Raw genomic sequence first — 24,536 nt, forward strand, 5'->3', positions numbered from 1 at the left:
ACCACTATCCCTTTGATTTTACTTGAAGTAAAATAAAAATATTTGTTTTAAAGTAAGATATTGCCTACTAAATAATTGTCCTGGCCCTTTAAAGTCCCGCTGAGGCACACTTTTCACATCTTTAATGCAAGGCCCACCACCAAATGGGGTCTGGTAAAAGATGTAACACACTGGAACACTCCAACAATGAGGGCATCAAAGGTGGTAAATCTTCAATCTGGAAACAGGTAAAGTAAATCTACTCTTATCAGAACAGGTGGACTCGAGTGTGAGTGACAATGAGTCATAAAGGCAGGATGCCAAACATCAGCAAGTCAGCGAGACTTCAGGGGGCTGAGGACCTCCAAATACGACTCCAAGGAATGTTGTAACCAGCTGCCATACCGGACTTCAAATGTTGAAAACACCAGGACTGGAACTTGGGTACAAAAGTGGTCCAGTTTTTCCTCCTGTACCCAAGTTCCAGTCCTGGTGTCTTCAACATCTGAAGTCCGGTACGGCAGCTGGTTACAACATTCCTTGGAGTCGTATTTAAAGGTCCTCGGTCCTCTGGAGTCTCATTAACTTGCTGATATTTTTGGCATCCTGTTTTTATGACTCGTTGTCGCTGACACTCGAGTACACCTGTCCTGGTAAGAGTTGATTTACTTTACCTCTTTCCAGATTGAAGATTTACCACCTTTGATGTATTGGTTCCTTTCAGGACCATTATAGGCACTGAACTTTTCCACAATTTTATTATTGTATGACCACTTTATTTTGGATACATCACAAACATGTATATGTGTTTATTTTTTAGAGCTACATTATTTACTTTCTAGCATTATCTTTGTGTAGCAGCTTTTTTATGTACTTTTGAGTTAGCACAGTAATATCCACATTCACACAAAGCTCTATAATGAGAGATCAATGAGATAGAGAGATGAACAGTGTCAATGCCAAATAGTGATCATATTCTATAGAACAGTAATACTTCACTCAATTCAGATCAAAATGTGTATTCAGAATCTTACTAGTACAACTTTACACATAATCCAGTTTGAAAAAATAAATACAAATGCATGTAAAGAATGTGGCTGGGGATGACAATACCAGTATCCACCATGCATCTGTCGCCCATGTGGTGACTTTCTCAAGCTAACTGGTTTAGTTTTTCTAAGGGGGATGCCCAAAGCTATCTATATATTGTTGTACTCATTATTTATTTTAGGAATTAAGGTATTCTCATTCTCTATTTTTTTGTTGATGAGGGTTATGCTGTGTACACACGACCAGACTTTCCGGAAGACTAGGTCCGATGGTCTTCCCGGCGGACTTTCGGTGGAGTTCCAATGGACTTTCTGAACGAACAGGCTTGGCCACACACGAACAGACTAAATCCTTTCGAAAGTCAGTTCGTTTTGAATGTGATGACGTAAACAGGACTAAAAAAGGAAGTTCAATAGGCAGTAGCCAATACCTTCCCTTGCGTCGTATTTGGTCCGTCGTGCCAGCATACAGACTAATGGATTTCCCGATAGGAATTGAGTCCGTCAGATAGATTTGAAACATGTTCTATTTCTAGGTCCATCTGATTTTTTTTAATGAAAAATGATCGGATTAGCCCACATACAATCAGATTGTCCGAGTTACTAATTCCGTTGTACCTAGTCTGCCCGAAAGTTTGGTTGTGTGTATGCGGCATTAGACTAAGTATTTTCCCCCAATATGAGGAGAAAAATGTTGTATAGTAATTGTTGTTTGCAACGCAATGACTCATACACAAAAATAGAACAGTGGATCCCTGTATGAGTCAAGTTAATAGCATTTTGCACATCTGGAGGATCAAATGAAAAAGCAGTTTACCAAAGGGCTCAACCTTAATAAGGTTCAGAAGCCTAAGGACGATACACACAGAAAGGAGAATGTTGAGTTGTCAATGTCATTAGTGGCTGGCAAGTAATATTGCTAAGAAGAGTCCAGTAAGTAGCTAAAAACTCATTCTTAGATCAAAAGAGGTCATAAAATAATATTTACAACTGCAGAATAACAGGATTTGTGCAATACAGACCTTGGGTATATACTGTAGGTAACCCAGCGCTGAAGCCCAAATTTTAACAAAAAAAAACTTCCAGTTTAAGGGGAGTTGTAAGAGGTACCATGAAATGAAGGTCTGAAGGGTGATTAGGCCTTGTTTAGAAACTTAATTTGGGTGATTGAACCCTAGTAACAGTTTACTATTAAGTATTGCTTCAGTATGGTAGAAGTCTAATTTTTGGATACCAGTGCACACCAAGTTCTCTACAAGTTTAAGCAGATATATCTTAATAATTTAACATTTTTACTAAAGGTTTTAAATAAAAAGCCTTTTGTTTATATACTGTACAACGTCTTTAAACTGTCCTTAATGTCTTTATTCCTCAAGCTGTATATGAAAGGGTTTACAAAGGGAGTAAACACTGTATACAACAAGGACATCATCTTACTGATCGTTTGTGATTGTCCTTCCTTTGGAATCAGATATGCAGCAAGTAGGGTTCCATAAAATATAAACACAACAATGAGATGGGAGCTACAAGTGGAAAAGGATTTCAGTCTTCCAGAAAAGGAGGATATCTTTAATATTGTTAAAACAATAAAAGTATATGAAACCACTATCACTAGGAAGGGTAGTATTAGCAAAGGGAAGCACAACAAGATAACTTCCATTTGAACTCTGGATGTATCTGAACAGGAAAGTTCCACAAGAGGATTGAGATCACAAAATAAATAGTCAATAACATTTGGTCCACAGAATTCTAGTTGACTTATTTCAAGTGTTGATATTAAAGCTACAGAACAGCTGAAAATCCAGGATGCAAGGACTAGTTTAATGCAAAGTGTTTGTTTCATAATGGAGACATAATGCAGAGGAGAGCAGATGGCCAGATAGCGGTCATAGGACATCACTGTCAGAAGGTAACACTCAAATGCTTCTATTGTGGCAAATACATAAAATTGACCGATGCAACCAGAAAAAGATATGGAGGTCCATTCATGTAGAACAATATTTAAGATGTTAGGAGCAATATCTGTGGTCAGCATGATGTCAGATATAGAGAGTTGGGAGAGGAAGAAGTACATGGGAGAATGAAGGGTCTTGCTGTAATATACCAACATGATGATCAAAAAGTTTCCACATATTGTCACCATGTATATAATAAGGACCAAGGTGAAGAGCAGCAGATTAAATAAGGCATTACTGTTAAGTCCCAAAAAGATGAATGTGGTGACATGATCATTATGTGTTGTCTGTGTAGAAGCAAAAAAGATTTATATTTATATAACATTTGTATTAGCCATAACAAAAAAATGTATGTTGACTTTGCAAAATGATTGATAGCAAGACGGATAGAGTAGGTGAACCTGTGACTTTAAAAAATAATAATAATAAGGAAAAAAAAACATATTTGGTTGATTGAGAAGACCAAAAAAAAAAAAAAAAAAAAAAAAAAAAAAAAATATCTCTATATATATATATATATATATATATATATATATAAATTACCAAAAGTATTGGGACACCTAGCTTGATACGCACATGAACTTTAATGGCATCCCAGCCTTAGTCTGTAGGGTTCAATATTGAGGTGGCCCACCCTTTGCAGCTATAACAGCTTCAACTCTTCTGGGAAGGCTGTCCACAAACTTTAGGAGTGTGTCTATGAGAATGTTTGACCATTCTTTCAGAAGCGCATTTGTGAGTAGGGATAGGCCAAACACCCCCCGGTTAAGTTTGCATCCAGAACATGCAAACAGACCGAAAGTTTGCGCAAACATTCAAACACCGTTAAAGTCTACTGGACTTGAACATGAGAAATAAAAAAGTGTGAATTTTAAAGTCTTATATGCAAGTTATTGTCCTAAAAAGGGTTTGGGGACCCGGGTGCTGCCCCAGGGGACATGTATCAATGGAAAACAAAGTTTTAAAAATGTAAGTTTTTTTCAGGAGCAGTGATTTTAACCACTTACTTACTGGGCACTTAAACCCCCCTCAGTCCCAGACCAATTTTCAGCTTTCAGCGCTGATGCACTTTGAATGACAATTGTGCGGGCATACAACACTGTACCCAAATGAAATTTTTATCATTTTTTTCCCACAAATAGAGCTTTCTTTTGGTGGTATTTAATTACAGCTGGGAGTTTTATTTTTTGCTAAACAAACAAAAAAAGATGCAAAAAAAAAATCATGTTTAATAGTTTGTTATAAAATTTTGCAAACAGGTCATTTTTCTCCTTCATTGAATTGCGCTGATGAGGCGGCACTGATAGGCTGCAATAGTGGGCACTGATAGGCTGCACTGGTGGGCACTGATAGGCATAGTTAAGGTGGCAACAATTAGGCACAGATAAGGCGGCACCGATGGGCACAGATAAGGTGGCACTGATGGACAAAGATGGGCACAGATCAGATGGCACGGATGGGTGGCACAGATGGGTGGCACGGATGGGTGGCACTAAGGGGCACTGATAGGTACCACTGATAGATGGGACTGATGGGCACTGATAGGTGGCACTGATATGTGGCTCTGATAGGTGGCACTGCTGGGCACTGATGGGCGGCACTTCTGGGCACTGGTAGATGACACTGATGGGCACGGATATGTGGCACTGGGGTGCAGCACCTTTGTTTAGGCAGATTGTGGGCACTGCTGGGTGGCACTGTGGGCACTGCTGGATGGCACTGCTGGGTGGCACTGTGGGCACTGCTGGGTGGAACTGTGGGCACTGCTGGGTGGCACTATGGGCACTGCTGGGTGGCACTGACGGGGGGCACTTATTTTTTAATCATCTTTAGTGATGAGGGGGCAGGTGGGCACTGGCAGGGGGCAGGTGGGCACTGGCAGGGCTGGCCGTGATTGGGACTGATGTCCCGATCACGGCCACCGGTGATCGGCTCTTTTTTTTTTCTCCTCGCGCGCGAGGAGGAATAATAGCCGATTACCGGCTCCGTTATATCACATGATCAGCTGTCATTGGCTGACAGCTGATCACGTGATAAGGGGTCGGGATCGACCCCTTGCTCTGATCGGTGATCAGGCGAGTCTCATAGACTCGCCGATCACAGAGCGCGCCGCACGCGCCCCTCAGGGGGCGCGCAGGCTGCTTGTGCACGGGACTACGTCAATAGATGTAGTCCCGGCAAAGGAGATCCGCGCTGTAGCCGTCATTCGGCTATAGCGCGGGTCTCAAGTGGTTAATGATGCTTAAAGTGAAAAAATAAAAGTGAAATATTCTTTTAAATATTGTGCCTGGGGGGTATCTATAGTATGCCTGTAAGGCAGGCATGTCCAAAGTCCGGCCCGCGGGCCAATCGCGGCCCGCGGCCCGGTTTTGAATGGCCCACCTGGTAATCTAAACATATATATCTTTTGTGGCCCCCGACAATCTCCCAGCGCCGGGGCCACAAAAGATATATAGTCTGGCTGCATTGGAGATAGGAGGCTGTACAAGCGCTGTGCACACAGGAGTATTTCCTGTTTACACCGCAGCCTCTGTAATAGGAAGTCCCATCTCCGCCATTGGACGACTGTTCTGTCCATCAAAGGAGGCGGGACTTTCTCTTAAAGAGGCCGCTGTGTAAACAGGAGATTCTCCTGTTCTTTGCCGCTCATCCTGCCCCCTCCATGTCCCCTCCAAGGCTGCACTGATGGCAATGGTAAGTACATTCCTGGCTAATAGTGAGTGAAATCCTGTCTAATGGTGGCTGCATTCCTGGCAATAGTATGTGAAATCCTGGCTAATGGTGGCTGCATTCCTGGCAATAGTGAGTGAAATCCTGGCTAATGGTGGCTGCATTCCTGGCAATAGTATGTGAAATCCTGGCTAATGGGGGCTGCATTCCTGGCAATAGTGAGTGAAATCCTGGCTAATGGTGGCTGCATTCCTGGCAAGAGTGAGTGAAATCCTGGCTAATGGTGGCTGCATTCCTGGCAATAGTATGTGAAATCCTGGCTAATGGTGGCTGCATTCCTGGCAATAGTGAGTGAAATCCTGGCTAATGGTGGCTGCATTCCTGGCAATAGTGAGTGAAATCCTGGCTAATGGTGGCTGCATTCCTGGCAATAGTATGTGAAATCCTGGCTAATGGTGGCTGCATTCCTGGCTAATAGTGAGTGAAATTCTGAGAATGGTGGCTGCATTCCTGGCAATAGTGAGTGAAATCCTGGCTAATGGTGGCTGCATTCCTGGCAATAGTGAGTGAAATCCTGGCTAATGGTGGCTGCATTCCTGGCAATAGTATGTGAAATCCTGGCTAATGGTGGCTGCATTCCTGGCAATAGTATGTGAAATCCTGGCTAATGGTGGCTGCATTCCTGGCAATATTATGTGAAATCCTGGCTAATGGTGGCTGCATTCCTGGCAATAGTATGTGAAATCCTGGCTAATGGTGGCTGCATTCCTGGCAATAGTGAGTGAAATCCTGGCTAATGGTGGCTGCATTCCTGGCAATAGTGAGTGAAATCCTGGCTAATGGTGGCTGCATTCCTGGCAATAGTATGTGAAATCCTGGCTAATGGAGGCTGCATTCCTGGCAATAGTATGTGAAATCCTGGCTAATGGTGGCTGCATTCCTGGCAATAGTGAGTGAAATCCTGGCTAATGGTGGCTGCATTCCTGGCAATAGCATGTGAAATCCTGGCTAATGGTGGCTGCAGTCCTGGCAATAGTATGTGAAATCCTGGCTAATGGTGGCTGCATTCCTGGCAATAGTATGTGAAATCCTGGCTAATGGTGGCTGCATTCCTGGCAATAGTGAGTGAAATCCTGGCTAATGGTGGCTGCATTCCTGGCAATAGTATGTGAAATCCTGGCTAATGGTGGCTGCATTCCTGGCTAATAGTGAGTGAAATCCTGAGAATGGTGGCTGCATTCCTGGCAATAGTGAGTGAAATCCTGGCTAATGGTGGCTGCATTCCTGGAAATAGTGAGTGAAATCCTGGCTAATGGTGGCTGCATTCCTGGCAATAGTATGTGAAATCCTGGCTAATGGTGGCTGCATTCCTGGCAATAGTATGTGAAATCCTGGCTAATGGTGGCTGCATTCCTGGAAATAGTGAGTGAAATCCTGGCTAATGGTGGCTGCATTCCTGGCAATAGTATGTGAAATCCTGGCTAATGGGGGCTGCATTCCTGGCAATAGTGAGTGAATTCCTGGCTAATGGTGGCTGCATTCCTGGCAATAGTGAGTGAAATCCTGGCTAATGGTGGCTGCATTCCTGGCAATAGTATGTGAAATCCTGGCTAATGGTGGCTGCATTCCTGGCAATAGTGAGTGAAATCCTGGCTAATGGTGGCTGCATTCCTGGCAATAGTATGTGAAATCCTGGCTAATGGTGGCTGCATTCCTGGCAATAGTGAGTGAAATCCTGGCTAATGGTGGCTGCATTCCTGGCAATAGTGAGTGAAATCCTGGCTAATGGTGGCTGCATTCCTGGCAATAGTATGTGAAATCCTGGCTAATGGAGGCTGCATTCCTGGCAATAGTATGTGAAATCCTGGCTAATGGTGGCTGCATTCCTGGCAATAGTTAGTGAAATCCTGGCTAATGGTGGCTGCATTCCTGGCAATAGCATGTGAAATCCTGGCTAATGGTGGCTGCATTCCTGGCAATAGTATGTGAAATCCTGGCTAATGGTGGCTGCATTCCTGGCAATAGTATGTGAAATCCTGGCTAATGGTGGCTGCATTCCTGGCAATAGTGAGTGAAATCCTGGCTAATGGTGGCTGCATTCCTGGCAATAGTATGTGAAATCCTGGCTAATGGTGGCTGCATTCCTGGCTAATAGTGAGTGAAATCCTGAGAATGGTGTCTGCATTCCTGGCAATAGTGAGTGAAATCCTGGCTAATGGTGGCTGCATTCCTGGCAATAGTATGTGAAATCCTGGCTAATGGTGGCTGCATTCCTGGCAATAGTATGTGAAATCCTGGCTAATGGTGGCTGCATTCCTGGCAATAGTGAGTGAAATCCTGGCTAATGGTGGCTGCATTCCTGGCAATAGTATGTGAAATCCTGGCTAATGGTGGCTGCATTCCTGGCAATAGTATGTGAAATCCTGGCTAATGGTGGCTGCATTCCTGGCAATAGTATGTGAAATCCTGGCTAATGGTGGCTGCATTCCTGGCTAATAGTGAGTGAAATCCTGAGAATGGTGGCTGCATTCCTGGCAATAGTGAGTGAAATCCTGGCTAATGGTGGCTGCATTCCTGGCAATAGTATGTGAAATCCTGGCTAATGGTGGCTGCATTCCTGGCAATAGTGAGCGAAATCCTGGCTATTGGTGGCTGCATTCCTGGCAATAGTATGTGAAATCCTGGCTAATGGTGGCTGCATTCCTGGCAATAGTGAGTGAAATCCTGGCTATTGGTGGCTGCATTCCTGGCAATAGTATGTGAAATCCTGGCTAATGGTAGCTGCATTCCTGGCAAGAGTATGTGAAATCCTGGCTAATGGTGGCTGCATTCCTGGCAATAGTATGTGAAATCCTGGCTAATGGTGGCTGCATTCCTGGCAATAGTGAGTGAAATCCTGGCTAATGGTGGCTGCATTCCTGGCAATAGTATGTGAAATCCTGGCTAATGGTGGCTGCATTCCTGGCAATAGTATGTGAAATCCTGGCTAATGGTGGCTGCATTCCTGGCAATAGTGAGTGAAATCCTGGCTAATGGTGGCTGCATTCCTGGCAATAGTATGTGAAATCCTGGCTAATGGTGGCTGCATTCCTGGCTAATAGTGAGTGAAATCCTGAGAATGGTGGCTGCATTCCTGGCAATAGTGAGTGAAATCCTGGCTAATGGTGGCTGCATTCCTGGTAATAGTATGTGAAATCCTGGCTAATGGTGGCTGCATTCCTGGTAATAGTATGTGAAATCCTGGCTAATGGTGGCTGCATTCCTGGTAATAGTTTGTGAAATCCTGGCTAGTGGTGGCTGCATTCCTGGCTAATAGTGACTGAAATCCTGAGAATGGTGGCTGCATTCCTGGCTAATGGTGGCTGCATTCCTGGCAATGGTGGGGGCTGCATTCCCAGCATTGGTGGGCGCGCAAATGGGCACTGACCCTTATTTTGCTTCACAGTTTTTTTATTTAAAATGTTAAGGTTTTTTTCCTGAAACTTCCCTCTTATTCGCCAATAAATACGGTATATCCAAATAACACGCCCGAGCTCATCTCTTCAACACACACAGCCACAAAGGCAAGAGAATTCTTGTTGGGCCCTGTATTAGTGTTCGAACGAACACACTTAGACCGAATTTTAATGGTTCAAAGAATATCAGGCAAAATGGTCGGCCCTCGTGCATGTTCACTTCATCAAATCTGGCCCTCTTTGAAAAAAGTTTGGACACCCCTGCTGTAAGGTGTTGTGTGTTTCCCATGATTAGAACAGTCCTTGCACAAAATGACATTTCTAAAGGAATAAAAGTAATTTAAAACTTCTTGAGGCTTTAATATAATGTCTGTCCCCCCCCCCCCCCCCGCCCATTAACTGGCCCTTTGGGTTTTGTATGGATATTAAGGGGAACCCCGCACTCAAATAAAAAGAAAAGGCGTTGGGCCCCCAGGCCCTATATATTCAGAACAGCAATATACCAGCCAGGGACTGTAGGTCTGTTCTTATGTAGAATCTGTTTATAATTTTGAACTGGTATACTTTGTAAGTGTAGCTCCAGCCAAAAAAATATATTTTAAAGCTTTTTCGAAAACATATGGAAGGGTTATTACCACTGTAACATTTGTTTTGCTGTCTGTGCCCCTGTTCAGAAGATTTCACCTCACTTTCTGTCCCAATGACAATTGGATTTAAAAAATTTGGGGGTTATAAGGGAAACAAGGATTAGTGATAAATCAGTGGAGGAGACACCTTTTTCCCATATTAACTCTTACAGGAGAGAATTTCCCTTCCTAGAGGTAGATTTCCTCTCACTTCCTCTTTTCGTTGTTTGTCGTTGTGTGAGTCGTTTTTAAGTCGGATTTGTGAAAATAGGGGACTGCCTGTATATATTATACAGCCTGCCCTATACACTCTGCAGAAAATTGGGCCTTAGGCAGTGGGGGTGGGGCCACAACACTGCAACCCCTCACAGATAATCTTACTGAGCGCAGGAACGAGCCCTGCTGCAAGATATTACAGCAAAAATTGTAATTGCACGTCCCTGTTAAACAGGGGAAGAAAAATTGGCCCTTAGCCACTGGTGGTGGTGGTGGCCAGAACCAAAAATGTTCTTAGAAGCTATCAACATGAACATTGAGGAGGAATGGGATAGTCACTCAGAATAACAGGATAGTCACTCAGCATTAGCATAGGCAGTCTTGAAGGCATCTCACATTCATAAAAAAATAATAGGTTAGCATCAGGTGCTTGGTAGATGGTGATCCAAGACTGATTCATTTTTATGAAGGTGAGCGAGTCGGTGGACAGGCGCACTCTGTGATCGGTTACTACTTCAATCCGACTTCTAGGCGACTTGTACCCATTGATTTCAATGGATGTCACCTCCACCCCCTTTCCTGACCGGCCAGGCCGCGTGCTCGGATAAGGGTCTGGTATGGATTTTGGGGGGACCCACGCCGTTTTTTTGGCGTAGGGGGTTCCCCTTAAATCCATAAAAGACCTAAGGGCCTTGTATGCTCCCAGAGGGGGAACACATGCCGTTTTTTTTATTTAAAATTTGGCGCAGAGTTGCCCCTCGAGAGCTGATTATTCTCTGATTGGCCACGGCTAAAATCACCTGGCCTGGGGTGACTTAAAGTCATCTTGTAAGTCGCCCCAAGTCGTGTTGAAGTCACTCCAAGTCGTGCTGTTATTCATACTCAAGTCGTGTCCAAGTTGCCTCTAAAAGACGCTGGAAGTCGTGTTGCCCCTGCGTGAATGGAGTCTTAAAGAAAAATACCCTTAAATGTACATGAAGTCTAATAAGCTTTTGTAAACAAATGAGGGTGTGTTTGTCATTCTAATATTGTAGGTGAATATTACAATAGGTCCAACAGAGACCTTATGTGGCCAAAATTTAAAAAAAAAGCAAAGGAAAGAGAGAAAATCTCGTGCCGACATTTAATGATTACTATTTTAATCAATTAAAGCATTATAACTTGGTAAATTTATTCTGAAATTAAAAAAATGTACTTACTCTATTTACAGATGATCTCTGATGAAAATCCATATTAAAAAAAAAAAATTTATAAACCAACAAAAAAATATTTTTTTGGGGGAGAAGATGAAAGTGTCAATATTAAAAATGGAACAATATGACATTAACTGTCTTCATGGGAGATGTTTCTACCAGTTTTTCTAATTAACGTGGATTAAAAGCAAAATGTTGTGCACAAAAAGGAAATCAAAAACTAAGGGAGTGAAAACATGTCAAAATAAATATATAGTTCTGGTTCAATATTACATGAATCTTCTTCATAGTTTTTTTTTTGTAATAATAACACCTAGATGAAGTCACAAATGAAAAGAAAAAAAAATAGAAATAGAGGGAGAGATAAAATAGTAATAATAAGTATCTTATATATCAGGTGTAAGTGTAAATCATAAAATAATATGATGTGTATCAGTGGATAAACCCAGTTGACTGAACAAGAAACCTATTTTCAGACAAACATTTATATGTTTCTTTGCAGATGAAAGATTCCATAGAGAGTAATCAAGATCTCCTTGGGTTTGTGTTTGTGACTGTAATAAATATATATATATATATATATATATATATATATATATATATATATATATATATATATATATATATATTTTTTTTTTCAAAATATAATACTGTAGTAAATAATTAGCTCAGAAACAATTTAAAGTGAAATAAAAGCTGGAGTTCTCACTTTAACTTCTTGCTGACCGTCCCACGTACATTCTATGCAGGGCGGTGGCTCCTGTGCAAAAAATCACATACAGGTACGTGATTCTGCACTTCCAGGTCTAAGGCATACACACATGCCGCCAGTGACCCATTCCCATTGTGATTGGACACAGCAGGAGCCTGGACCCTCCGATCGTTCCCGAGAGAGCAAGAATGACGGTCTGCTTATGTAAATAAGGCAGATCACCTTTCTGTGACAAGGGAAGATAGAGAACTTGTGTTTCTGCAAAGCAGGAGCATGGATCGCTGTCTTCCCACAGTTAAAGCACCTCCCCCACAGTTACAAAGCACTCCCAGGGAACACACTTGGACCCCTTTCACACTGTGGCGCTGTGGGCGTCAGTGGTAAAGCACCACTAGTTTTTAGCAGCGCTTTTCCACTAGCGGGGCGCTTTAAACCCCCCAGAAGGGGTTAAAAGAGCCCGCTTAGGGCTGCTTTCAAAGTGCTTTTAAGACACTTTGAAAGTAGCGCCCATTCATTTCATTTGGCAGAGGGCGGTGGAGTAGCTTTGTATACACTATTCCTGCACCGCCCCAAAGATGCTGCTTGTAGGACTTTTTTTCCTGTCCTGCAAGCGCACCCGGGGCCATCTTTAATATTGATTGAGACCTGGGCAAACATTTTCTTGCCCCTCTCCCCCTCCGTTCTGAGACATACAAAAAATAGCAGGTAGATTCCAAATCAGATCACGCAGCAATTGCAATTGGTTGCTAGAGGTTACAGGCTATCCTTACCAATCACTGGCTGGTTGCTATAGGTTACAACACATAATTTCTGCTTGCCGATTGGTTGCTAGAGATTACTGCACATTATTAGTGCTCACTGATTGGTTGCTAGGGGTTACAGCACATGATTACCACTTACTGATTGGTTGCTAGAGATTACAGTAGATCATTAATTTTCACTGATTGGTTGCTACAGGTTAATGCACATCATTACCACTCACTGAGCAGTGGAGCAATCCCAAATAATTGAGCAAGTAAAGCGGAACATTAATACACGTATTAAAGAAAAGGGTCAGAGAGTGCAGACCTATTACAGGAGAGGGTCAGAGACTGAAAACATACTGCAGGAGATGACCAGACACTGCGGGCATGCTACAGGAGACAAATCTGAGACTGTGGGCATGCTACAGCAGGCAATCTGAGACTGCATACATACTACAGGAGGCAGAGACTGCAAAAGTGCTACAGGAGACAATCAGAGACTGCGGACATATTACAGGAGACAATTAGAGACTAAGGACATGCTACAGGAGACAATCAGAGACTAAGGACATGCTACAGGTGACAATCAAAGACTGCGGTTGTACTACAGGAGACAATCAGAGACTGCAGACATGCTATAGGAGACAATCATAGACTGCAGTCATGCTACAGGAGACAATCAGAGACTACGAACATGCAACAGGTGACAATCAAAGGCTGCGGACATGCTACAGGAAACAACCAGAGACTGTGGACATGGGCGGGGCTTCCACTCTCTGCTCTCATTTCAACAGTTCAACCCTGAGCATACAGGCTGCATGGGGTGGGGTTAGATAGTCAGTGGAGCTCCGGATCCCGGGCCCCAGATACGGAGTACGCGGCAGTTGCCCACAATGCCACGATTTTAAGGGGACTTAACTGTACGCCCATTTGCCCAGCTGTGCCATTGTGCCGACATACACCGTCGTGCGCTGGTCGGCTAGTGGTTAAGGTAAATGTATGACCCCTTGCTGTATCATTTGCCTTTTATTAAGGCATAGGTTATCACCAGTCTATTATTATTTATATCTGTTATTTATTCATTTTTTTTTTCATTTTTTTTTATTTACTTTTTCAATTGTTGTCTATATTTTTGGTGTTGATTTTTGAACTTGATTGGGGAACTGGTCATTCCCCCTCCCCCTTTTTTCTTTGTTCCTCTATGACGGGGATATGCAATTAGGGGAGCTCCAGCTGTTCCAGAACTACAAGTCCCATCATCATCCTGCCTCTGGGTGTCATGCTTGTGGCTGTCAGAGTTTTGCTATGCCTCATGGGACTTGTAGTTCTGCAACAGCTGGAGGTCCGCTAATTGCACATCCCTGCTCTATGATATAGATCTAGTAGGCCCTAATAAGTCCATCATAAGCATCTGTGATAACTACCAATACAAGTGCTTTCCTTATGTGAGTGTTGGGAGGGGCATTTTAAGCATATACCCACACATCACCACACTCTGAGCTATTTACCCTAATTACATATTGTTTTTTTATTTTTTTCCCCACACTTTGACTAATGTGTCATTTCAGATAGTATGTTAGAAGGGGATGAGAATGGAAAGATACCCGCATACATCCTCCTTGTCTGCCATGGGGGGAGCCTCTAGTTCAGGCTTGTGGTTTCATACATGGCCAATTTACAGCCTGATTATTTCTCCTGAAGAAGCGGTCACCTGCGAAACTAGTAGAGAAAAAAATAAATTTTGAGAATTGTTTCAACAGCAGATACTTTTCGGGGCAACCCTGAGTATTTGCTTTTTGAATTATAATTTTCTTCAAAATTGTTGTTTTAATGTACCCTGTGTGCCATTTTTATATGTAATAAATAGTTTTTTTTTTTATACTACTTACATTGCTTGTTATTAGTACCGAGACAGTCCATCACAATTTTAGAGTCTGGGAATAGATTTATGACCAGCTTCAACAACTGTCCTATCTTTCCATTCTCACCCCCTTCTTTCTATATATCAACTTGGATGATGGTACTTTGTTAGTTTCTGAACTAAAATTTTTTACATGAGGCTATACTCTATATTCAATACACAGATAGTATGTTAGATATGTCTGAACAGAGCTTATTCAGGTGTGGGCATGACCAAAATATGTGACAAAGGGTTTCCGTTTGGCCACAGAGTCTCCAACAAGTGGGAGTGGGGTTGAGATGGAATTTTGCTAGTTTCTGTGGTGTCAAGTACCACCTCAGAGTTAGTTTCTGGGTTAATCCCCAAAGTGACGTGCAGTTTGTGGATTTATAAATAGAATCCAGGGCTGATTGCCATTGTTGTTCAGTAAATTGTTATTGTAGGTCTTCCTCCCATTGCCTGAAGGGCAATGATTTAGTAAATACTATTTTTTCATGTGATTTTGAATAGATTAAGGAAATGCATTTGCAGTTCTGACTATTGGAGAAGTAGTAGTTCCACAGGTCTGTAGGTATTGCACCTTATAGGGGAGGGTAGGAGGAGATACACTGGTGAATTCTGTGGCATGTCTTTGGATGGTGCTTTGTATAATTGTTGTATTTGTGTAAATGGCTTATGAGCTATTTTATCGCGGAGGTTTGAAGCAAGGGTTATTTGATCTGTAAGGTAAGATTAGGTCTGGAGTTAGATGCAGTGCTTCACGGGTGGTTGGGAGTGATTTGGTGGCAAGGTGGGGCCATTTCGACAGGCGTAGTGATTTCCAAGCATTAACAGAGGCCTGGAAGGTTGGGGCAAGAAATTTGTAAGTGGGGGATTCACAGCTGTGCTAAATAGCAAAAGTTTAAGATTCCCTCCTGGAATCATGGTAGATTCTATGTTTCCCCATAAAGTTGTGGTATGTGTGGATAGCAATTCTTTCATTTCTATCAGTAGTGTGCAATATAGTAATCTTGTATATCTATATAGCCTGACCCACTGACCAGTCTGTGTTTGAGTTAATCGTAGCGAATTCTAGCCTTTTTCCCCTGCCAAATGAATTGATGAATGATGGACTGAAGGGACTTGAGGTAGGAGGAGGGTAATGGTATGGGGAGTGTATGAAATAGCTATAAGATTTTGGGTAGGAGCATCATCTTGAATGCTGCTAGTCTTCTGGACCAGGTGAATTCAAATTTGGAAAGTTTGGTTAAGTCAAGGGAGAGCGTGTGCTTGAAGACAATGCCTCTATAGGAAATGCCTGTATCAGCCCATGAGTAGGTATACATATTTTGAAGTATGTTGCTAGTGACGCCATTAGATTCCGAGGTCTAATATGTAAGATTTGCTAAGGTTCACTTTTGAAATATTACTAAATCTGTGTAGAACTGATTGTACCAAAGCCAGGGAAACTTTGGGGTTGGTCATCATTAGTATCACATTGTCATTTTGTGTTCTATGGGGCCACTCTGGAAGCCAGAAACGAGTCGTTGTGATCTGATATGTTTGGCAAGAGGTTCCATTATTGAATTAAATATGAGAGGTGATAGGGGGCATCCCTGAATGAATGAATGAATTAATGATTTGTATAGCGGTGCAAATGCGAACTGAATTGCCTCAAGGCGCACAATCTGTCCTGTGTTGTCTAGCTTCTAAGCCCTTGTACACACGGTCAGAAATTCCTGTGGAAGGTGTCCGATAGGACCGCGTTGTCGGATAATCCGACCGTGTGTGGTCTCCATCGGACTGTTTCCATCTGAATATCTGACGGACCATGTTCCCCAACTTGTATATAAAATTTTCCGACAACATGCTCCGATCGGACATAGTCCGATCGTGTGTAGCCTACTCCTATGGACAAGGTGCCACGCATGCTCACAATCAAACTCGGACACGGAAGCGCTCGCTCAGGTAAAACTACTGCTCGTAATCGATATAGCACATTCGTCACGCTGCAGTGTTAAAAATTCTTTCATGAAGCGCATTCTCTTGTTCTTTACAATGCTGCAAGAATGAACTTGTTTTGATGCTCATAGTCACACACTTCTCCCATAACGTATTTCTTGAGTCTTTTTACTCATTTCAGCAATACAATATTTTAAATCGTCACATCTACACAATCTTTTTTTTTTTTTTGAATTTTGTGGTTGTTTTTTTTCATCAACATCTCCTTTTTTGTCAGTTTGCTCATCTTTGCCCTTTTTTGGGTGTGTTTTGTGTTTCAACTTACCTCAACACCATTATCTTTTTTTGTATTTTGTTTTTCTTTTTTAATCTACAGGAGGTTGTTTAGTGTTGGTGCCCCTTGTTATTCATTTCACTTTGTATTTTTGAAATGTACAGTAGGTGCCGCCGACATTGTTTTTCCAGCGTGACATTATCGTGCTGGTTCCCGGCGACAGGCATCTCTAACCACCGCGATCCCGTTGCGCTGGCTGCAATAGGAAAATTTCATTTTCCTATAGCAGCCAGAGCAAGGCGACAATGTCGCCTCACTCATGAAGCCTGCATGCCTTCTCGGGGGCATACCAGGCCCTTAGGTCCAGTAGGGATTTTAAGGGGAATCCCCTTCGCCGAAAAAAACGGCGTGGGGTCCCCCCCAAAATCCATGCCAGACCCCTATCCAAACACGCAGCCCGGCCGGTCCGAGCGAGCGCCCCCCCCCCCCTCCTGAGCCGTACCAGGCCGCGTGCCCTCAACATGGGGGCGGGGTCATCGGTTGATGTCACATGGTGACCCCGCCCCCTTACATGTGTCAGTGTAGCCTGAAGTCTCGTCCAGGCCTCGGCCACACTGACACACACCGCTGCTCTAACCAAGACCCACTGCCTGTTTGAAACACCAGATGTGCTCCGACCTGAGCGCTGTGTCCGTCATTTACCACCGCCAGCCTTTTCTCCACAATACAATTCTACAAATTTTCAGTGGCTTCCCAGATTACCCCCTGTGGGTTCTGTGAGGGACTCCCACTGACGCCCTCTGTTGGGTGAACCCCCATTTCCTCACTCAAGGTTGTGAGCCTCCCATCCAGGGCGGGAGCAATCTTTCAAGGATCAGTCTCTCTCCACCTCCTGGTTCCTTCGTTGGATGCGAGGAGACACAAGGCAGGACTTCAAATGTTGAAAACACCAGGACTGGAACTTGGGTACAAAAGTGGTCCAGTTTTTCCTCCTGTACCCAAGTTCCAGTCCTGGTGTCTTCAACATCTGAAGTCCGGTACGGCAGCTGGTTACAACATTCCTTGGAGTCGTATTTAAAGGTCCTCGGTCCCCTGGAGTCTTGTTAACTTGCTGATATTTTCGGCATCCAGCTTTTATGACTCGTTGTCGCTGACACTCGAGTACACCTGTTCTGGTAAGAGTAGATTTACTTTACCTGTTTCCAGATGGAAGATTTACCACCTTTGATGTATTGGTTCCTTTCAGGACCATTGTAGGCACTGAACTTTTCCACAATTTTATTATTGTATGACCACTTTATTTTGGATACATCACAAACATATGTATATGTGTTTATTTTTTAGAGCTACATTATTTACTTTCTAGCATTATCTTTGTGTAGCAGCTTTTTTATGTACTTTTGAGTTAGCACAGTAATATCCACATTCACACAAAGCTCTATAATGAGAGATCAATGAGATAGAGAGATGAACAGTGTCAATGCCAAATAGTATTCATATATACAACTATAGAACAGTAATACTTCCCTCAATTCAGATCAAAATGTGTATTCAGAATCTTACTAGTACAACTTTACATATAATCCAGTTTGAAAAAATAAATACAAATGCATGTAAAGAATGTGGCTGGGGATGACAATACCAGTATCCACCATGCATCTGTCGCCCATGTGGTGACTTTCTCAAGCTAACTGGTTTAGTTTTTCTAAGGGGGATGCCCAAAGCTATCTATATATTGTTGTACTCATTATTTATTTTAGGAATTAAGGTATTCTCATTCTCTATTTTTTTGTTGATGAGGTTTATGCTGTGTACACACGACCGGACTTTCCGGAAGACTAGGTCCGACGGTCTTCCCGACGGACTTTCGGTGGAGTTCCAATGGACTTTCTGAACGAACAGGCTTGGCCACACACGAACAGACTAAGTCCGTTCGAAAGTCCATTCGTTTTGAATGTGATGACGTAAGCAGGACTAAAAAAGGAAGTTCAATAGGCAGTAGCCAATAGCTTCCCTTGCGTCGTATTTGGTCTGTCGTACCAGCATACAGACGAATGGTTTTCCCGATAGGAATTGAGTCCGTCAGATAGATTTGAAACATGTTCTATTTCTAGGTCCATCTGATTTTTTTTAATGAAAAATTATCGGATTAGCCCACACACAATCAGATTGTCCGAGTTACTAATTCCGTCGTACCTAGTCTGCCGGAAAGTTTGGTTGTGTGTATGCGGCATTAGACTAGAAGTATTTTCCCCCAATATGAGGAGAAAAATGTTGTATAGTAATTGTTGTTTGCAACGCAATGACTCATACACAAAAATAGAACAGTGGATCCCTGTATGAGTCAAGTTAATAGTATTTTGCACATCTGGAGGATCAAATGAAAAAGCAGTTTACCAAAGGGCACAACCTTAATAAGGTTCAGAAGCCTAAGGATGATACACACAGAAATGAGAATGTTGAGTTGTCAATGTCATTAGTGGCTGGCAAGTAATATTGCTAAGAAGAGTCCAGTAAGTAGCTAAAACCCATTCTTAGATCAAAAGAGGTCATAAAATAATATTTACAACTGCAGAATAACAGGATTTGTGCAATACAGACCTTGGGTATATACTGTAGGTAACCCAGCGCTGAAGCCAAAATTTTAACAAAAAAAACACTTCCAGTTTAAGGGGAGTTGTAAGAGGTACCATGAAATGAAGGTCTGAAGGGTGGTTAGGCCTTGTTTAGAAACTTAATTTGGGTGATTGAACCCTAGGAACAGTTTACTATTAAGCATTGCTTCAGTACGGTAGAAGTCTAATTTTTGGATACCAGTGCACACCAAGTTCTCTACAAGTTTAAGCAGATATATCTTAATAATTTAACATTTTTACTAAAGGTTTTAAATAAAAAGCCTTTTGTTTATATATTGTACAATGTCTTTAAACTGTCCTTAATGTCTTTATTCCTCAAGCTGTATATGAAAGGGTTTACAAAGGGAGTAAACACTGTATACAACAAGGACATCATCTTACTGATCGTTTGTGATTGTCCTTCCTTTGGAATTAGATATGCAGCAATTAGGGTTCCATAAAATATAAACACAACAGTGAGATGGGAGCTACAAGTGGAAAAGGATTTCAGTCTTCCAGAAAAGGAGGATATCTTTAATATTGTTAAAACAATAAAAGTATATGAAACCACTATCAGTAGGAATGGTAGTATTAGCAAAGGGAAGCACAACAAGATAACTTCCATTTGAACTCTGGATGTATCTGAACAGGAAAGTTCCACAAGAGGATTGAAATCACAAAATAAATGGTCAATAACATTTGATCCACAGAATTCTAGTTGACTTATTTCAAGCGTTGATATTAAAGCTACAGAACAGCTGAAAATCCAGGATGCAAGGACTAGTTTAATGCAAAGTGTTTGTTTCATAATAGAGACATAATGCAGAGGAGAGCAGATGGCCAGATAACGGTCATAGGACATCACTGTCAGAAGGTAACATTCAAATATTTCTATTGTGGCAAAGACATAAAATTGACCGATGCAACCAGAAAAAGATATGGAGGTCCATTCATGTAGAACAATATTTAACATGTTAGGAGCAATATCTGTGGTCAGCATGATGTCAGATGTAGAGAGTTGGGAGAGGAAGAAGTACATGGGAGAATGAAGGGTCTTACTGTAATATACCAACATGATGATCAAAAAGTTTCCACATATTGTCACAATGTATATAATAAGGACCAAGGTGAAGAGCAGCAGATTAAATAGGGCATTACTGTTAAGTCCCAAAAAGATGAATGTGGTGACATGATCATTATGTGTTGTCTGTGTAGAAGCAAAAAGATTTATATTTATATAACATTTGTATTAGCCATAACAAAAAAATGTATGTTGACTGCAAAATGATTGATAGCAAGACGGATAGAGTAGGTGAACCTGTGACTTTAAAAAATAATAATAATAAGGAAAAACAAAACATATTTGGTTGATTGAGAAGACCTTGGCTTCATCTTATTCAAAAAGCTCAATTAATGTTTCCTTTTCTAATTTGACTGCCTCTATTCTTTTTGTGAATTTTTCATATTAAAAAAAATTATGGAAAAAAAAAAAAAAAAAAAAAAAAAAAAATATATATATATATATATATATATATATATATATATATAAATTATATTACCAAAAGTATTGGGACACCTAGCTTGACACGCACATGAACTTTAATGGCATCCCAGCCTTAGTCTGTAGGGTTCAATATTGAGGTGGCCCACCCTTTGCAGCTATAACAGCTTCAACTCTTCTGGGAAGGCTGTCCACAAACTTTAGGATTCTGTATTCTTTCAGAAGCGCATTTGTGAGTAGGGATAGGCCAAACACCCCCCGATTAAGTTTGCATCCAGAACATGCAAACAGACCGAAAGTTTGCGCAAACATTCAAACACTGTTAAAGTCTACGGGACTTGAACATGAGAAATAAAAAGTGTGAATTTTAAAGTCTTATATGCAAGTTATTGTCCTAAAAAGGGTTTGGGGACCCGGGTGCTGCCCCAGGGGACATGTATCAATGTAAAACAAAGTTTTAAAAATGTAAGTTTTTTTCAGGAGCAGTGATTTTAATGATGCTTAAAGTGAAAAAATAAAAGTGAAATATTCTTTTAAATATTGTGCCTGGGGGGTATCTATAGTATGCCTGTAAGGTGTTGTGTGTTTCCCGTGATTAGAACAGTCCTTGCAAAAAATGACATTTCTAAAGGAATAAAAGTAATTTAAAACTGCTTGAGGCTTTAATGTAATGTCTGTTCCCCCCCCCCCCCCGCCCATTAACAGGCCCTTTGGGTTTTGTATGGATATTAAGGGGAACCCCGCACCCAAATAAAAAGAAAAGGCGTTGGGCCCCCAGGCCCTATATACTCAGAAAAGCAATATACAAGCCAGGGACTGTAGGTCTGTTCTTATGTAGAATCTGTTTATAATTTTGAACTGGTATACTTTGTAAGTGTAGCTCCAGCCAAAAAATATATTTTAAAGCTTTTTGGAAAACATATGGAAGGGTTATTACCACTGTAACATTTGTTTTGCTGTCTGTGCCCCTGTTCAGAAGATTTCACCTCACTTTCTGTCCCAATGACAATTGGATTTAAAAAATGTGGGGGTTATAAGGGAAACAAGGATTAGTGATAAATCAGTGGAGGAGACACCTTTTTCCCATATTAACTCTTACAGGAGAGAATTTCCCTTCCTAGAGGTAGATTTCCTCTCACTTCCTGTTTTCGTTGTTTGTCGTTGTGTGAGTCGTTTGTAAGTCAGATTTGTGAAAATAGGGGACTGCCTGTATATATTATACAGCCTGCCCTATACACTCTGCAGAAAATTGGGCCTTAGGCAGTGGTGGTGGGGCCACAACACTGCAACCCCTCACAGATAATCTTGCTGAGCGCAGGAACGAGCCCTGCTGCAAGATATTACAGCAAAAATTGTAATTGCACGTCCCTGTTAAACAGGGGAAGAAAAATTGGGCCTTAGCCACTGGTGGTGGTGGCCAGAACCAAACATTTTCTTAGAACATGAACATTGAGGAAGAATAGGATAGTCACTCAGAATAACAGGATAGTCACTCAGCATTAGCATAGGCAGTCTTGAAGGCATCTCACATTCATAAAAAATTAATATGTTAGCATCAGGTGCTTGGTAGATGGTGATCCAAGACTGATTCATTTTTATGAAGGTGAGCGAGTCGGTGGACAGGCGCACTCTGTGATCGGTTACAAAGCCTCCAGCAGCACTGAATGTGCGTTCCGAAAGAATGCTGGATGTGGGACAGGCCAGTAGCTCAATGGTATACTGTGCAAGCTCTGGCCAGTGATCCATCCTCAAGACTAAAGTAACCCAGTGGATTTTCAGTTGGAAAGGTTTGATCTTCCCCCTAGGTATTCCTGCACCATGTACAACATATGCTGGTGATGGTTGCTGGAACTGATCAGACCTTGGGGTTGCAGACTAAAAAATTGTCTGAACGCATCAGTCAGATGGCCACCTTCTCCACCGCTCCTTCTGTGACTGACCGAAGCCAGTACTGATCCCTCTCCTTGATACCACAAATCCAAGGGTCCTTTTGCAGGCTTTGCAGGATCAGGGAGGTCATGGAACTTTGGTGTGCTGAGGCATTCAGTCCAGAGTCCTCTGGGTCACTAAGGTCGACCTGATCCGCAGCCACCTCCTCCCAGCCACGTACAAGTCCATGGGTTTCTGAGGACTGAAAATGATCCCTTGAAGGCTGCTGCTGATTCTGAATGCCAGGCTCCACTTCCATGCTGACACAATCCTCCTCCTCCTCTTCCTGTATGATAGGCGGGCCTGCAGGAGTAATGTATGGCTAAAGGGGGCCTTGAGAGGTAAGGAAGTCCTCCTCTTCCTGCCTCTGTTCTGCCTCATGTGCCCTGTCCATTATTCCACACAGCGTGTGATCAAACAGGAAGACAAGAGGGACAGTATCACTGATGCATGCACTGTCACTGCTCACCATCCTCGTGGCCTCCTCAAATGGTGACAGGACAGTGCATGCATCATTGATCATAAGCCACTGGCGTGGTGAAAAAAATCCAAGCTCCCCTGACTCTGTCCTGGTGCCATACTCGCACAGGTAGTCATTGATGTCCCTCTGCTGCGTGTGCAGCTGCTGCAGCATTGCCAGCGTTGAGTTCCACCTGGTGGGCATGTCACAGATGAGGCGGTTCTTGGGCAGTTTGCATTCCTTTTTGGAGATCAGTTATCAGAGCACTGGCATTATATGACCAGCAGAAATGCCCACAGACATTCCTGGCCTGCCGCAGGAATTCCTGTAAGCCCAGGTACCTGCACAATAACTGCTGCACCACCAAATTAAGGATGAGAGCCAAACTGGGAGCATGGGTCAAGTTTCCCTGTTGGACGGCGAAGAGGTGGTTGGTGCCATTGTCGCAAACCACCATTCCAGGCTGAAGCTGGCATGGTGTCAACCACCTCTGAGCCTGCCCCTGCAGAGCTGACAGAATCTCTGCCCCAGTGTAGCTCCTGTCCCCTAAGCGGACCAACTCAAGTACCGCATGGCATCTTTTTGCCTGAGTGCTTGTGCAGCCCCTAAAATGCTTACGGAGCACTGCTGGTTCCAAGGACAAATCTGCACAGGAAGAGGCCATAGAGGAAGAAGAAAAGGAGAAGGTGGAGGAGAGAGAGGACTGAAGTGCTGCACATTCCACAAATTCTCAAAAGGGGGCAGAGTCTACCAGCTGAAAAGGCAGCAGTTGGAGTGCTAGCAATTTAGCTAAACTAGCATTCAGCCCCTGAGCATGTGAATGGCTGGGACTGAATTTCGTACACCGGTTTAGCAACTGGGGCAGGGAAATTTGCCTGCTACAATCGGATGTTGGTGTACCGCTAGCTGATTGCCTGGAAGTGCTTGGGACACCTAATTCTATACCTTCATTCCTCTCAGTGCAAGTGAGAGGACTGAAGTTATAGTGGGGTTGGAGATCCCAACTGATGAGAACAAGGAGAGGTACGCCTTTGGTGTGGGTCTTTTAAGTACTGTTGCCAACGGACTGCATGGGAGCTCGATATATGTCTGGTCAAGCATGTGGTGCCCAAGCGGCTGCTGTTTTGGCCACGCTTGATACACTTCAGACATATGTTGAAAACAGCAACGGTGCGATCTGCTGCACACATCTAAAAAAAGGCCCACACCAAAGAATGTTTGGAAAAATGCGCGGAGTCAGCAGCGCCCTGCACATGCAGAGCTCTGTGGTGTGCTGCAGTCGGTTGCCTGCCCTTAACCTGGCCCCTGATGGGCATCC

General features: G+C 42.7%; 2 protein-coding genes across 2 annotated transcripts in view; both read right to left on the reverse strand.

Moving 5' to 3' along the window:
* Positions 1-792: 792 nt before the first annotated feature.
* LOC143961505 (olfactory receptor 9G19-like) lies at positions 793-11,587 on the reverse strand. The gene is made up of 2 exons (XM_077470800.1): positions 11,150-11,587; positions 793-3,270 (listed from the first exon to the last, which is right to left on the reverse strand). The coding sequence occupies exons 1-2, from the start codon at positions 11,180-11,182 to the stop codon at positions 2,353-2,355; spliced, it is 951 nt and encodes a 316-aa protein (XP_077326926.1). The 5' UTR covers positions 11,183-11,587; the 3' UTR covers positions 793-2,352.
* Positions 11,588-19,157: 7,570 nt separating this feature from the next.
* Positions 19,158-24,536, reverse strand: part of LOC143961507 (olfactory receptor 1468-like) — an 8,337-nt gene continuing 2,958 nt past the window's right edge. Inside the window, exon 2 of the mRNA XM_077470801.1 lies at positions 19,158-20,535. Coding sequence (XP_077326927.1) covers positions 19,618-20,535 — 918 coding nt within the window. The 3' untranslated portion in view covers positions 19,158-19,617. The remainder of the gene's footprint in view (positions 20,536-24,536) is intronic.

Source organism: Lithobates pipiens, unplaced genomic scaffold, assembly GCF_037356315.1.
Source record: "Lithobates pipiens isolate NorthernLeopardFrog02 unplaced genomic scaffold, aLitPip1_a1.2 Scaffold_8, whole genome shotgun sequence".
In the NCBI taxonomy this organism is placed as follows: Eukaryota; Metazoa; Chordata; class Amphibia; order Anura; family Ranidae; genus Lithobates; species Lithobates pipiens.